At 45.6% G+C, this 17,085-nt stretch overlaps 1 protein-coding gene across 1 annotated transcript in view; it reads left to right on the forward strand.

Moving 5' to 3' along the window:
* The window catches only part of LOC116371721 (NACHT, LRR and PYD domains-containing protein 12-like), a 53,024-nt gene extending 37,485 nt beyond the window's left edge, over positions 1 to 15,539 (forward strand). Inside the window, exons 12-14 of the mRNA XM_031820702.1 lie at positions 8,655 to 8,828; positions 14,901 to 15,058; positions 15,508 to 15,539. Coding sequence (XP_031676562.1) covers positions 8,655 to 8,828; positions 14,901 to 15,058; positions 15,508 to 15,539 — 364 coding nt within the window. The remainder of the gene's footprint in view (positions 1 to 8,654; positions 8,829 to 14,900; positions 15,059 to 15,507) is intronic.
* Positions 15,540 to 17,085: the final 1,546 nt, after the last annotated feature.

The following is a 17,085-nucleotide window of genomic DNA, read 5'->3' on the forward strand; positions in this document are numbered from 1 at the left end:
CCGGCCAGGGATTCAAACCAGCCACCTTTAGGCCACATGTCCAAATCCTTAGCCACTGGGTGAAAACCTGAGTTAATCTTGGGGAATAAGCATGAGTTAATCTGCCAAAATGAAGACAAAATGCTTTAGAGACATACATGGTATCACTTGTTATACATAATTATTATACATAAATCATTGCCAAAAGCACAAGACACATCATATCAAATATCAAAACATTATTTTTAACTACTACAATGCAATTACATGTGGATCAGGAACCACTGACTCACTGCATTATTCTATAGTATTATCAAGACACCTGCTGTTAACTCTTAACTACTTAGGACACCTGCTGTTAACACTTAACTACTTAGGACAGCTGCTGTTAACTCTTAACTACTCAGGACAGCTGCTGTTAACTCTTAACTACTTAGGACACCTGCTGTTAACACTTAACTACTTAGGACAGCTCACGATGTGTCCTAAATATCTGCTGACTAGGTGGGACTAGAGACTTCATGCATAGTTACCCACCCACTTATACCCAAGTGTAAAAATTCTTTATTCTCATCACTTATAAGACCAATGTTCTACTCTGAGACACTTTGGCGATATGGTCCCAGATCTCAACATATTGAATGTTTGTTTAACATAATAATAAAAAATGAATATTACTAATGTAATAATTCAACCCTCCCGGTTAGTAAATTTACCTCAACATCCCCCGGAGAAGGCAGAGTAACGACACCAGCCTTTTAGCGGGGCTGACAGACTGACTACAACGCTCGCGACGCTAAATTAATTTAGTTATTAAAAATGACACACTGTAAAGACTGGGTTCAGTTGGTTGTGTTGCACTGCTCATGTCCGCGTTCTGGAACTGTCCGTGTCCCCGTACAGAACTGTCCTCGTCCCCGTACAGAACTGTCCGCGTCCCCGTACAGAACTGTCCGCGTCCCCGTACAGAACAGTCCGCGTCCCCGTACAGAACTGTCCTCGTCCACGTTCGGTGTGGCGCCAAGCCGGTTACGCGCAGAGTGGACTGAGGTGATCTTGGGGAATAACGACGGAGTTTGTTACAGTGTTGAGACACCGAAGTTTATTGTTCAATTTGCTTTTTTCTTTACGGTCAGGGACAGTGTGAGTGTAGCCAGATCCTTTTCACTTTCTATCCTTGTTTCATTTTGTTGTTCACCGGATCGTCATCATCATCGAGATGAGGGACAGAAACGACCTGCTAGTTATCCTAGCCAGTCGGTACAGCTCGGTAAGCTAGCTAACTACTCTACCAGCAGCATCCTAGTTACCATAGCTACCACTACATCATCACCGGCTGTCTGCATTTCTTGTGGACCGATGGAGCTCCCCGGTTGTTTCTTCCACCTGTTAAATCCCGGTGAGGCTTCTCCCTCTCTCGTTGACGGATGCTGGCTACCTCTGTCCGGTTCTCCTCTCTTCACTAGATGGACGGTAACTTTAGTGTTTAAACCCTCTGTGTCCAAGGACCGAACTTTTGAATATTATTTTCAGGGCGCCTCAATAGCAGGTATTGAACCCCGGGTAAATAATCACTAGTCAGAACCTCAACCTCAGTAGACATTCATTATAAAATATCATCTTAATATCTGAAATTGTGAGTAAACAACCTCGAGAGTGCGTCTTCCAGCCCTCCAATAAATTACATCATTCAACCCTCCCGGTTAGTAAATTTACCTCAACATGCCCCGGAGAAGGCAGAGTAACGACACCAGCCTTTTAGCGGGGCTGACAGACTGACTACAACGCTCGCGACGCCAAATTAATTTAGTCATTAAAAATGACACACTGCTCGCGCCATTAACTAACGTCTGGAAGTCAGTTCTATTTGTGAAACTCTTCTTATGTTTCCCCATCTGAGCTCAGAGTAGATGAGAGATGTAATGTTTGTCTCTGTTGTGTTGAAGACCAATCAAGCAGGAGAGACCAGCCTCCCCTGTTCCCAGCTGTGTGTCCATGAAGAGTGACTGGTCTATGGATCGTCCTATAGTGTTTAGAGAGGGAGACTTTTCTACTGAACAAAGGTAAGAAGAACTCATGGGTCCTGGTCAGTGAGTTAAACAACACTGTCTCTAGTCATTTCTCCTCTCCCATTTTCCCATTTATTGTTGTTGTTTTCATAATCCATAGGCTCATCCTTTTGTCCATTTTCATAGTCCTAAAACAATATTAAACAAACACAACATTCCCTCCCTTTGTGTGTGTGTGTGTGTGTGTGTGTGTGTGTGTGTGTGTGTGTGTGTGTGTGTGTGTGTGTGTGTGTGTGTGTGTGTGTGTGTGTGTGTATGCACTCCCTGGATGAGGAGTGGTAATCTCTATCCTGATTTTCTAGTCACTTTTACCTCTACCTACATGTACATATTATCTCAATTATAGCCTCATTATTACCTCAACTACCTGGTACCCTGCATACTGACTCAGTACTGGTTCTCCTTATAGTCTCATTATTACCTCCACTACCTGGTACCCTGCACATTGACTCAGTACTGGTTCTCCTTATAGTCTCATTATTACCTCAACTACCTGGTACCCTGCACATTGACTCAGTACTGGTACTCCTTATAGTCTCATTATTACCTCAACTACCTGGTACCCTGCACATTGACTCAGTACTGGTACTCCTTATAGTCTCATTATTACCTCAACTACCTGGTACCCTGCACATTGACTCAGTACTGATACTCCTTATAGTCTCATTATTACCTCAACTACCTGGTACCCTGCACATTGACACAGTACTGGTACTCCTTATAGTCTCATTATTACCTCAACTACCTGGTAGCCTGCACATTGACACAGTACTGGTACTCCTTATAGCCTCATTATTGTTATTTTGTGTTGCTATTTCCTTATTTTTATTTACAAGGCACAAGGACAACGTAGCACGTCCTGTGAACACGTCAGGGTTCCATAGCCGGAGGCAGACCAGCAGAAACTGGATCAGCAGCACAACAAGGTAACACGTCTGGTGAACAGGTCAGAGTTCATATCCTCAGGCAGACCAGCAGAAACTGGACCAGCAGCACAACAAGGTAACACGTCTGGTGAACAGGTCAGAGTTCATATCCTCAGGTAGACCAGTAGAAACTGGATCAGCAGCACTACAAGGTAACACGTCTGGTGAACAGGTCAGAGTTCATATCCTCAGGCAGACCAGCAGAAACTGGACCAGCAGCACAACAAGGTAACACGTCTGGTGAACAGGTCAGAGTTCATATCCTCAGGCAGACCAGTAGAAACTGGATCAGCAGCACAACAAGGTATCACGTCCTGTGAACACGTCAGGGTTCCATAGCCGGAGGCAGACCAGTAGAAACTGGATCAGCAGCACTACAAGGTATCACGTCTGGTGAACAGGTCAGAGTTCATATCCTCAGGCAGACCAGTAGAAACTGGATCAGCAGCACTACAAGGTATCACGTCTGGTGAACAGGTCAGAGTTCATATCCTCAGGCAGACCAGTAGAAACTGGATCAGCAGCACTACAAGGTATCACACCTGGTGAACAGGTCAGAGTTCATATCCTCAGGCAGACCAGCAGAAACTGGATCAGCAGCGCAACAAGGTATCACGTCTGGTGAACAGGTCAGAGTTCATATCCTCAGTCAGACCAGTAGAAACTAGATCAGCAGCACAACAAGGTATCACGTCTGGTGAACAGGTCAGAGTTCATATCCTCAGGCAGACCAGCAGAAACTGGATCAGCAGCACTACAAGGTATCACGTCTGGTGGAGCCTGTATCAATACTGATAGGATGGAAAGAAAGGGAGCTCTGCTCTCAGATCAGCTTTCTCCATTCAAATATGTTCTTTACATTAGAATTATTTCACAATACTGACCACGGATCAGCTTCTATTATCCCCTATGAATAAAATGTCAAATATAAGTGTTTTACATACAGATCTCATATTACTGTATTGAATTATTATATTAAAATATTTAAATATTGATGTTAAAAGTGTATCATTTATATAGTTATGTTAAACATTAAACGTTAAACATTCCTTATTAAACATGTATTTATTTGTTACATTTGACTGTGTAGCAGATATATATTATTACTGTGTAAAACCTAGCAGATATATATTATTACTGTGTAAACCCTAGCAGATATATATTATTACTGTGTAAAACCTAGCAGATATATATTATTACTGTGTAAAACCTAGCAGTACTACTGATTCCTCTGAGAGTGAGGCAGATATATATTATTACTGTGTAAAACCTAGCAGTACTACTGATTCCTCTGAGAGTGAGGCAGATATATATTATTACTGTGTAAAACCTAGCAGTACTACTGATTTCTCTGAGAGTGAGGCAGATATATATTATTACTGTGTAAAACCTAGCAGTACTACTGATTTCTCTGAGAGTGAGGCAGATATATATTATTACTGTGTAAAACCTAGCAGTACTACTGATTTCTTTGAGAGTGAGACAGATAGAAATAATTTAGAAAAAACATGATTATTTGTCTCTGAAAAAAACATAACTTATAAACATAATTTCTTTAACGTTCCCTCCGTGTGCGTGTGCGTGTGCGTGTGTGTGAACTCCCTGGATGAGGAGATGTAATCTCATGTTTTGTCCACAGAAACCAACAGGAGAGATCAGAGTCAGAGATTCTCAGTGGTCAGTCTTCCCAGAGTCATCAAACAGACCTGGCCTCCATATTCAGTGTATGTGGTCCTGTTGTGTACTTTTGTTTACCTCAAGTAAAGTTGATCTGTCAATCATTCATTAATGTGTTAATGAGAAAGCATTTATTCTCTTGCTTAACTTATTTACTTGATTTATTTCAGGTGCTTGAAGAGAATATTATGACATTTGTGAAGAATGAGCTGAAGATGTTCAAGAGGATTCTTAGTCCAGAACTCCCAGAAGGCTTTGAGAGTCAGAAGCAGGATAAGGAAGTGGTGGATGCTGAAGATGAGAAGCAGGAGAGCAGTGCCAGAGAGGGGGCTCTGAAGATCACACTGCACATCCTGAGGAAAATGAACCAGAAGGAGCTTGCTGACACACTGGAGAAATGTAAGATCTGTCTGCCTCATGATGAATGCTGTTTTATAACATTTAAAAGCTGTAGCTAAAGTACAGCTAAAGTAGCTGTGTAACTCAATGATATTGTAGCAGCCTTAACACAACACCTAGTGACCTCATCAAGTAGCAGCAGGGATGTGTTGTGTTGATTCATTTAGAGAGAGAGACAACATTAATAATACCATCAATGAGGCCTCCCGGGTGGCGCAGTGGTTAAGGGTGCTGTACTGCAGCGCCAGCTGTGCCATCAGAGACTCTGGGTTCGCGCCCAGGCTCTGTCGTAACCGGCCGCGACCGGGAGGTCGTTGTCTCATTGCGCACCAGTGACTCCTGTGGCGGGCCAGGCACAGTGCGCGCTAACCAAGGTTGCCAGGTGCACGGTGTTTCCTCTGGCACATTGGTGCGGCTGGCTTCAGGGTTGGATGTGCGCTGTGTTAAGAAGCTTGGGTTGGGTTGTATATCGGCGGACGCATGACTTTCAACCTTCGTCTCTCCCGAGCCCGTACGGGAGTTGTAGCGATGAGACAAGATAGTAGCTACTAACACAATTGGAATTGGGGAGAAAAAGGAGTAATTAAAAAAAATAAAAAATACCAATAATAATATAATCAGTCACACCAGTCTGTAATGCATTAGGAAAACATTTACACATTTATACAGTCAGTTAAGAGAATAAATTATTATAATGTACAACTTTATAACAGTCCTACAATACTGTAGACATTAAAACAGACGTAATATTAATATCCTCTGTGTTATTTCTAGATTCAGATGATCCTGCTGTGATTTGCCAACGTGAACTCAAATCTAATCTAAAGAAGAAGTTTCAATGTGTATTTGAGGGGATCGCTAAACAAGGAAACCCAACACTTCTCAATAAGATCTACACAGAGCTCTACATCACAGAGGGTGGAACAGGAGAGGTCAATAATGAACATGAGCTGAGACAGATTGAGACAACAACCAGGAAACAAGCAAGACCAGAGACTGCAATCAAATGTAACGACATCTTCAAACCCTTAACTGGACAAGACAAACTTATCAGAACTGTGCTGACAAAGGGAGTCGCTGGCATTGGAAAAACAGTCTCTGTGCAGAAGTTCATTCTGGACTGGGCTGAAGGAAAAGCAAATCAGGATGTCCAATTTGTATTTTCATTCCCTTTTCGGGAGCTGAATTTGATGAAAGAGGACAAACACACTTTCATTGAACTTCTTAATCACTTCTCAATGGAAACCAAACAATCAGGAATCTCCATCTACAACAAGTACAAAGTTCTGTTCATCTTTGATGGTCTGGATGAGTGCCGACTGCCCCTAGACTTCCAGAAGAACAAGATCTGTTGGGACGTAACAGAGTCAACCTCAGTGGATGTTCTGCTGACAAATCTCATCGAGGGAAATCTGCTTCCCTCTGCTCTCCTCTGGATAACTACCCGACCTGCAGCAGCCAATAAGATCCCTTCAAGGTGTGTTGACCAGGTAACAGAGGTACGAGGGTTCAATGACCCACAGAAGGAGGAGTACTTCAGGAAGAGATTCAGTGATGAGGACCTGGCCAGCAGAATCATCTCACACATAAAGACATCAAGGAGCCTCCACATCATGTGCCACATTCCAGTCTTCTGTTGGATTTCTGCAACAGTCCTTGAACACATGTTGAGTACAGACAAGAGGGAAGAGATGCCCAAGACTCTGACTGAGATGTACACACACCTTGTGGAGTTTCATACCAAACAGAAGAATGAAAAGTATCTTGAGAAAGAAGAGACAGGTCCACACTGGAATAAAGAGAGCATTCTGTCACTGGGAAAACTGGCTTTTCAACAGCTTGTGAAGGGCAATCTGATTTTCTATGAAGAAGACCTGAAAGAGTCAGGCATTGATGTCAATGAAGCCTCAGTGTACTCAGGATTGTGCACACAGATCTTTAAAGAGGAATGTGGGCTGTACCAGGACAAGGTGTACTGCTTTGTTCATCTGAGCATTCAGGAGTTTCTGGCTGCTGTATATGTGTTCCTCTCATTCATCAACAACAATGAGAATATAATGAACAAACTGCAAACAAAAGACGAGCCTGAAGTTACTTTCTACAAGAGTGCTGTGGATAAAGCCTTACAAAGTGAGACGGGAAACCTGGACCTTTTCCTCCGCTTCCTTCTGGGCCTCTCACTGGAGTCCAATCAGAAGCACTTACGAGGTCTACTGACAAAGACAAGAAGCAGCTCACAGAGCCATGAAGAAACAGTCGAGTACATCAAGGAGAAGATCGGGGAGGATCTCTCTCCAGAGAGGAACATCAATCTGTTCCACTGTCTGAATGAACTGAATGACCATTCTCTAGTGGAGGAGATCCAAAGATACCTGAGCTCAGGAAGTCTCTCAAAACCCAACCTGTCACCTGCACAGTGGTCAGCTCTGGTCTTTGTGTTGCTGACTTCAGAAAAGGAGCTGGATGTGTTTGACCTGAAGAAATACTCCAGATCAGAGGAAGGTCTTCTGAGGCTGCTGCCAGTGGTCAAAGCCTCCAGAGTTGCTCTGTGAGTAAATAAAATGATGTATAAGAACTAATCATCAGGAAGAAATATTCAGTTTAGAGAAAAATATATATTATAATATGTGTATAATATCATATTGAACAACATACTGAATTAATGCATTGATTTTCACATTAGTATAACAATATGACCATACAATTCTAGGAGACGGAAGATGAATCTATATGTTGTTTGAGAGAATAAACCAAATGCATCTACTATTGTCCCTCTACACTACTGGTGTTAAATTAACAGTGTGTTTGTGAAATCATGATGATCTCTTTGCAGGTTGTCAGGCTGTGGAGTCACAGAGGAAGGCTGTGCTTCTCTGGTCTCAGCTCTGAGGTCAAACCCCTCACACCTGAGAGAGCTGGACCTGAGTAACAACGACCTGAAGGATTCAGGAGTGAATCTGCTCTCTGCTGGACTGGGGAATCCCCACTGTAAACTGGAGACTCTGAGGTCAGTATTCCTGTAGTTGGTCAACAAGTGATAACTGTTCACCAGATCCACATGTGTTTACCAGACACACATAGTCCACACCATATGTGTTTGGACAGTGAAGCTTACAGTTTTAAATGTGGTGCTCTGCTCCAGCATTTAGGATTTGAGATATAATGTTTCATATTAGGACACAGTACAGAATGTCACCTTTTATTTGAGGTTGATGGTGAGATGTTAGCATGTTTTCTTGTATCCTCTGTAACTTTCTCACTCATTATTATTCATTCACGATCTTTCTCAGTCAGGCTTGATGTTGTCATTGTGTTCGAGGAATATGGGACCAGATAAACTTTTGTCTAATGTAATACACTTTAAGTGTCAGAATAGTTATGACTTCTTCAAATGGGGGACTAGATACATAAAATGCTTTTAATTTTTCTAAACGTTGAAACAGATATGTATTAAAATATCCTCAAATAAAAGGTGACATTATAAACTGTCACCTCATATGAAACATTTGATCTGAAATCCAAAATGCTAACAGTGTAAGCAGGGAAAGCTAAGCGAAATATTTTAATATAACCTGTCTGTCATTGTATTTCTTCTGTGTTTCAGACTCACTGTCTGTAAACTCACAGACACATCCTGTGAAGTGTTGGCCTCAGTTCTCAGTTCAAACCCCTCACACCTGAGAGAGCTGGACCTGAGTAACAACGACCTGAAGGATTCAGGAGTGAAGCTGCTCTCTGCTGGACTGGGGAATCCCCACTGTAAACTGGAGACTCTGAGGTCAGTATTCCTGTAGTTGGTCAACAAGTGATAACTGTTCACCAGATCCACATGTGTTTACCAGGCACACATAGTCCACACCATATGTGTTTGGACAGTGAAGCTTACAGTTTTAAATGTGGTGCTTTGCTCCAGCATTATGTTTCATATTAGGAGACAGTACAGAATGTCACCTTTTATTTGAGGTTGATGGTGAGAGGTTAGCATGTTTTGTTGTAGCCTCTGTTATTGGTAATGGTGAGAGGTTAGCATGTTTTGTTGTAGCCTCTGTTATTGGTAATGGTGAGAGGTTAGCATGTTGTGTTGTATCCTCTGTTATTGGTAATGGTGAGAGGTTAGCATGTTGTGTTGTATCCTCTGTTATTGGTAATGGTGAGAGGTTATCATGTTTTGTTGTAGTCTCTGTTATTGGTAATAGTGAGAGGTTAGCATGTTTTGTTGTAGCCTCTGTTATTGGTAATGGTGAGAGGTTAGCATGTTTTGTTGTAGCCTCTGTTATTGGTAATGGTGAGAGGTTAGCATGTTTTGTTGTAGTCTCTGTTATTGGTAATGGTGAGAGGTTAGTATGTTTTGTTGTAGTCTCTGTTATTGGTAATGGTGAGAGGTTAGCATGTTTTGTTGTAGCCTCTGTTATTGGTAATGGTGAGAGGTTAGCATGTTTTGTTGTAGTCTCTGTTATTGGTAATGGTGAGAGGTTAGCATGTTTTGTTGTAGCCTCTGTTATTGGTAATGGTGAGAGGTTAACATGTTTTGTTGTAGCCTCTGTTATTGGTAATGGTGAGAGGTTAGTATGTTTTGTTGTAGCCTCTGTTATTGGTAATGGTGAGAGGTTAGTATGTTTTGTTGTAGCCTCTGTTATTGGTAATGGTGAGAGGTTAGCATGTTTTGTTGTAGCCTCTGTTATTGGTAATGGTGAGAGGTTAGCATGTTTTGTTGTAGCCTCTGTTATTGGTAATGGTGAGAGGTTAGCACGTTTTGTTGTAGCCTCTGTTATTGGTAATGGTGAGAGGTTAGCATGTTTTGTTGTAGCCTCTGTTATTGGTAATGGTGAGAGGTTAGCATGTTTTGTTGTAGCCTCTGTTTTTGGTAATGGTGAGAGGTTAACATGTTTTGTTGTAGTCTCTGTTATTGGTAATGGTGAGAGGTTGGCATGTTTTGTTGTAGCCTCTGTTATTGGTAATGGTGAGAGGTTAGTGATGTTTTGTTGTACCATCTGTAACTTTCACACTCATTATTATTCATGATTCAGTCATGATTTGTATTAATCATGGCATCATCAGGATTAATTTAGTAGTGCTTAGAAAGATGTTATCTACTCAGGCAGAAAATTACTCTAGTCATGAATCACAATTGTTTTAATGAACAAAAATAACCCAAAACACAACCAAAACAAGCTGTAAATGCAACAAACGAGTTTGTCACGACTTCCGCCGAGGTCAGTTCCTCTCCTTGTTCGGTCGGCCTTCTAGCCTTCTAGCCTTCTAGCCTTCTAGCCATCGCCAATCCACTTTTCATTTTCCATTTGTTTTGTCTTTGTTTTACACAGCTGGTTTCATTTCCCCAATTACATGTTCATTATTTAACCCTCTTTTTCCCCATTGTTTTTGTGCGTGATTGTTTTCTGTCTGTTCGGTCTGTTATTGTGGGCTCGGTATTACGACATTTTATTAGAATATTTGAGTTACTTGTGTTACACATCTCTGCTGTCCTGCATCTGACTCCTCTGCACCAGCCTCACCCAGACCATTACAGAGACACATCTCTGCTGTCCTGCACCTGACTCCTCTGCACCAGCCTCACCCAGACCATTACAGAGACACATCTCTGCTGTCCTGCACCTGACTCCTCTGCACCAGCCTCACCCAGACCATTACAGAGACACATCTCTGCTGTCCTGCACCTGACTCCTCTGCACCAGCCTCACCCAGACCATTACAGAGACACATCTCTGCTGTCCTGCACCTGACTCCTCTGCACCAGCCTCACCCAGACCATTACAGAGACACATCTCTGCTGTCCTGCACCTGACTCCTCTGCACCAGCCTCACCCAGACCATTACAGAGACACATCTCTGCTGTCCTGCACCTGACTCCTCTGCACCAGCTACACCCAGACCATTACAGGGACACATCTCTGCTGTCCTGCACCTGACTCCTCTGCACCAGCCTCACCCAGACCATTACAGAGACACATCTCTGCTGTCCTGCACCTGACTCCTCTACACCAGCCTCACCCAGACCATTACAGGGACACATCTCTGCTGTCCTGCACCTGACTCCTCTGCACCAGCCTCACCCAGACCATTACAGAGACACATCTCTGCTGTCCTGCACCTGACTCCTCTACACCAGCCTCACCCAGACCATTACAGAGACACATCTCTGCTGTCCTGCACCTGACTCCTCTGCACCAGCCTCACCCAGACCATTACAGAGACACATCTCTGCTGTCCTGCACCTGACTCCTCTACACCAGCCTCACCCAGACCATTACAGGGACACATCTCTGCTGTCCTGCACCTGACTCCTCTGCACCAGCCTCACCCAGACCATTACAGAGACACATCTCTGCTGTCCTGCACCTGACTCCTCTGCACCAGCCTCACCCAGACCATTACAGAGACACATCTCTGCTGTCCTGCACCTGACTCCTCTGCACCAGCCTCACCCAGACCATTACAGAGACACATCTCTGCTGTCCTGCACCTGACTCCTCTGCACCAGCCTCACCCAGACCATTACAGAGACACATCTCTGCTGTCCTGCACCTGACTCCTCTGCACCAGCCTCACCCAGACCATTACAGAGACACATCTCTGCTGTCCTGCACCTGACTCCTCTGCACCAGCCTCACCCAGACCATTACAGAGACACATCTCTGCTGTCCTGCACCTGACTCCTCTGCACCAGCCTCACCCAGACCATTACAGAGACACATCTCTGCTGTCCTGCATCTGACTCCTCTGCACCAGCCTCACCCAGACCATTACAGAGACACATCTCTGCTGTCCTGCACCTGACTCCTCTGCACCAGCCTCACCCAGACCATTACAGAGACACATCTCTGCTGTCCTGCATCTGACTCCTCTGCACCAGCCTCACCCAGACCATTACAGAGACACATCTCTGCTGTCCTGCATCTGACTCCTCTGCACCAGCCTCACCCAGACCATTACAGAGACACATCTCTGCTGTCCTGCACCTGACTCCTCTGCACCAGCCTCACCCAGACCATTACAGAGACACATCTCTGCTGTCCTGACTCCTCTGCACCAGCTTCACCCAGACCATTACAGAGACACATCTCTGCTGTCCTGCACCTGACTCCTCTGCACCAGCCTCACCCAGACCATTACAGAGACACATCTCTGCTGTCCTGCACCTGACTCTTCTGCACCAGCCTCACCCAGACCATTACAGAGACACATCTCTGCTGTCCTGCACCTGACTCCTCTGCACCAGCCTCACCCAGACCATTACAGAGACACATCTCTGCTGTCCTGCACCTGACTCCTCTGCACCAGCCTCACCCAGACCATTACAGAGACACATCTCTGCTGTCCTGCACCTGACTCCTCTGCACCAGCCTCACCCAGACCATTACAGAGACACATCTCTGCTGTCCTGCACCTGACTCCTCTGCACCAGCCTCACCCAGACCATTACAGAGACACATCTCTGCTGTCCTGCACCTGACTCCTCTACACCAGCCTCACCCAGACCATTACAGAGACACATCTCTGCTGTCCTGACTCCTCTGCACCAGCCTCACCCAGACCATTACAGAGACACATCTCTGCTGTCCTGCACCTGACTCCTCTGCACCAGCCTCACCCAGACCATTACAGAGACACATCTCTGCTGTCCTGCACCTGACTCCTCTGCACCAGCCTCACCCAGACCATTACAGAGACACATCTCTGCTGTCCTGCACCTGACTCCTCTGCACCAGCCTCACCCAGACCATTACAGGGACACATCTCTGCTGTCCTGCACCTGACTCCTCTGCACCAGCCTCACCCAGACCATTACAGAGACACATCTCTGCTTGCACCTGACTCCTCTGCACCAGCCTCACCCAGACCATTACAGAGACACATCTCTGCTGTCCTGCACCTGACTCCTCTGCACCAGCCTCACCCAGACCATTACAGAGACACATCTCTGCTGTCCTGACTCCTCTGCACCAGCCTCACCCAGACCATTACAGAGACACATCTCTGCTGTCCTGCACCTGACTCCTCTGCACCAGCCTCACCCAGACCATTACAGAGACACATCTCTGCTGTCCTGCACCTGACTCCTCTGCACCAGCCTCACCCAGACCATTACAGAGACACATCTCTGCTGTCCTGCACCTGACTCCTCTGCACCAGCCTCACCCAGACCATTACAGAGACACATCTCTGCTGTCCTGCACCTGACTCCTCTGCACCAGCCTCACCCAGACCATTACAGAGACACATCTCTGCTGTCCTGCACCTGACTCCTCTGCACCAGCCTCACCCAGACCATTACAGAGACACATCACTGCTGTCCTGACTCCTCTGCACCAGCCTCACCCAGACCATTACAGAGACACATCTCTGCTGTCCTGACTCCTCTGCACCAGCCTCACCCAGACCATTACAGAGACACATCTCTGCTGTCCTGACTCCTCTGCACCAGCCTCACCCAGACCATTACAGAGACACATCTCTGCTGTCCTGCACCTGACTCCTCTGCACCAGCCTCACCCAGACCATTACAGAGACACATCTCTGCTGTCCTGCACCTGACTCCTCTGCACCAGCCTCACCCAGACCATTACAGAGACACATCTCTGCTGTCCTGACTCCTCTGCACCAGCCTCACCCAGACCATTACAGAGACACATCTCTGCTGTCCTGACTCCTCTGCACCAGCCTCACCCAGACCATTACAGAGACACATCTCTGCTGTCCTGCACCTGACTCCTCTGCACCAGCCTCACCCAGACCATTACAGAGACACATCTCTGCTGTCCTGCACCTGACTCCTCTGCACCAGCCTCACCCAGACCATTACAGAGACACATCTCTGCTGTCCTGCACCTGACTCCTCTGCACCAGCCTCACCCAGACCATTACAGAGACACATCTCTGCTGTCCTGCACCTGACTCCTCTGCACCAGCCTCACCCAGACCATTACAGAGACACATCTCTGCTGTCCTGCACCTGACTCCTCTGCACCAGCCTCACCCAGACCATTACAGAGACACATCTCTGCTGTCCTGCACCTGACTCCTCTGCACCAGCCTCACCCAGACCATTACAGAGACACATCTCTGCTGTCCTGCACCTGACTCCTCTGCACCGGGCCTCACCCAGACCATTACAGAGACACATCTCTGCTGTCCTGCACCTGACTCCTCTGCACCAGCCTCACCCAGACCATTACAGAGACACATCTCTGCTGTCCTGCACCTGACTCCTCTGCACCAGCCTCACCCAGACCATTACAGAGACACATCTCTGCTGTCCTGACTCCTCTGCACCAGCCTCACCCAGACCATTACAGAGACACATCTCTGCTGTCCTGACTCCTCTGCACCAGCCTCACCCAGACCATTACAGAGACACATCTCTGCTGTCCTGCACCTGACTCCTCTGCACCAGCCTCACCCAGACCATTACAGAGACACATCTCTGCTGTCCTGCACCTGACTCCTCTGCACCAGCCTCACCCAGACCATTACAGAGACACATCTCTGCTGTCCTGCACCTGACTCCTCTGCACCAGCCTCACCCAGACCATTACAGAGACACATCTCTGCTGTCCTGCACCTGACTCCTCTGCACCAGCCTCACCCAGACCATTACAGAGACACATCTCTGCTGTCCTGCACCTGACTCCTCTGCACACTTTTTATTTTTCTAAACGTTGAAACAGATATGTATTAAAATATCCTCAAATAAAAGGTGACATTATAAACTGTCACCTCATATGAAACATTTGATCTGAAATCCAAAATGCTAACAGTGTAAGCAGGGAAAGCTAAGCGAAATATTTTAATACAACCTGTCTGTCATTGTATTTCTTCTGTGTTTCAGACTCACTGGCTGTAAACTCACAGACACATCCTGTAAAGTGTTGGCCTCAGTTCTCAGTTCAAACCCCTCACACCTGAGAGAGCTGGATCTGAGTAACAATGACCTGAAGGATTCAGGAGTGAAGCTGCTCTCTGATGGACTGGGGAATCCCCACTGTAAACTGGAGACTCTGAGGTCAGTATAATATATATTGTGGACTGTATACTCAATACAATCTAAATCTGATACCTCACTGTCTAAATAGATATGGTGTGGACTGTATACTCAATACAATCTAAATCTGATACCTCACTGTCTAAATAGATATGGTGTGGACTGTATACTCAATACAATCTAAATCTGATACCTCACTGTCTAAATAGATATGGTGTGGACTGTATACTCAATACAATCTAAATCTGATACCTCACTGTCTAAATAGATATGGTGTGGACTGTATACTCAATACAATCTGATACCTCACTGTCTAAATAGATATGTTGTGGACTGTATACTCAATACAATCTAAATCTGATTCCTCACTGTCTGTCTTCTGACTGATTCTGCTTTTTAAACTGGTCTGGTCAGTCTACTATAATATTTGTACTAGACATGTTTCTATCTGCAGGCAATACTTTGATCATTTGTCATTTTTTATGATGATACACTATTTTACGAATAGATATGGCAGGTTTCAGAACACTGATATATCTGAATATGTTGAAAAAATATACTGCCACTATTTTCACCACCAAAGAATATCAGTGTGATTTTAATATGATTTGACTCTTTGCAGGCTGTCAGGCTGTCTAGTCACAGAGGAAGGCTGTGCTTCTCTGGTCTCAGCTCTGAGGTCAAACCCCTCACACCTGAGAGAGCTGGACCTGAGCTACAATCACCCAGGAGACTCAGGAGTCAGACTGCTCTCTGCTGGACTGGAGGATCCACACTGCAGACTGGAGAAACTCAAGTATGTAGAGGGTTTATGTCAATGTTCATATCAGACATGTTGGACTTATCAGGCCGGTTAAGACAAACATTCTGATCACCACTTGGACAAAGTTGTGTGACTGTGTGTGTGTCCAGTGTGTGTGTGTGTTAGTGTCTCCAGTGTGTGTGTGTGTGTGTGTGTCTCCAGTGTGTGTGTGTGTGTGTGTGTTAGTGTCACCAGTGTGTGTGTGTGTGTGTGTGTCTCCAGTGTGTGTGTGTGTGTGTGTGTTAGTGTCTCCAGTGTGTGTGTGTGTGTCACCAGTGTGTGTGTGTGTGTGTCTCCAGTGTCTGTGTGTGTGTGTGTTTGTGAGTGTGTGTCACCAGTGTGTGTGTGTGTGTCACCAGTGTGTGTGTGTGTGTTAGTGTCTCCAGTGTGTGTGTGTGTGTGTGTGTGTGTGTGTGTCTCCAGTGTGTGTGTGTGTGTGTGTCTCCAGTGTGTGTGTGTGTGTCCAGTGTGTGTGTGTGTGTGTGTGTTCGTGTCTCCAGTGTGTGTGTGTGTGTGTGTCTCCAGTGTGTGTGTGTGTGTGTGTGTGTGTGTGTCTCCAGTGTGTGTGTGTGTGTGTCTCCAGTGTGTGTGTGTGTGTGTTAGTGTCTCCAGTGTGTGTGTGTGTCACCAGTGTGTGTGTGTGTGTGTGTGTCTCCAGTGTCTGTGTGTGTGTGTGTTTGTGAGTGTGTGTCACCAGTGTGTGTGTGTGTGTCACCAGTGTGTGTGTGTGTGTGTTAGTGTCTCCAGTGTGTGTGTGTGTGTGTGTGTGTGTGTGTGTGTGTGTCTCCAGTGTGTGTGTGTGTGTGTGTGTATCCAGTGTGTGTGTGTGTGTTAATGTCTCCAGTGTGTGTGTGTGTGTCACCAGTGTGTGTGTGTGTGTGTGTGTGTGTGTGTCTCCAGTGTCTGTGTGTGTGTGTGTGTTTGTGAGTGTGTGTCACCAGTGTGTGTGTGTGTGTGTCACCAGTGTGTGTGTGTGTGTGTGTGTTAGTGTCTCCAGTGTGTGTGTGTGTGTGTGTCTCCAGTGTGTGTGTGTGTGTGTGTGTGTGTCTCCAGTGTGTGTGTGTGTGTGTTAGTGTCTCCAGTGTGTGTGTGTCACCAGTGTGTGTGTGTGTGTCTCCAGTGTGTGTGTGTGTGTGTGTTAGTGTCTCCAGTGTGTGTGTGTGTGTGTGTCTCCAGTGTGTGTGTGTGTGTGTGTGTCTCCAGTGTGTGTGTGTGTGTGTGTGTGTCTCC

Source organism: Oncorhynchus kisutch, unplaced genomic scaffold (assembly GCF_002021735.2).
Source record: "Oncorhynchus kisutch isolate 150728-3 unplaced genomic scaffold, Okis_V2 scaffold3589, whole genome shotgun sequence".
Taxonomy (NCBI): domain Eukaryota; kingdom Metazoa; phylum Chordata; class Actinopteri; order Salmoniformes; family Salmonidae; genus Oncorhynchus; species Oncorhynchus kisutch.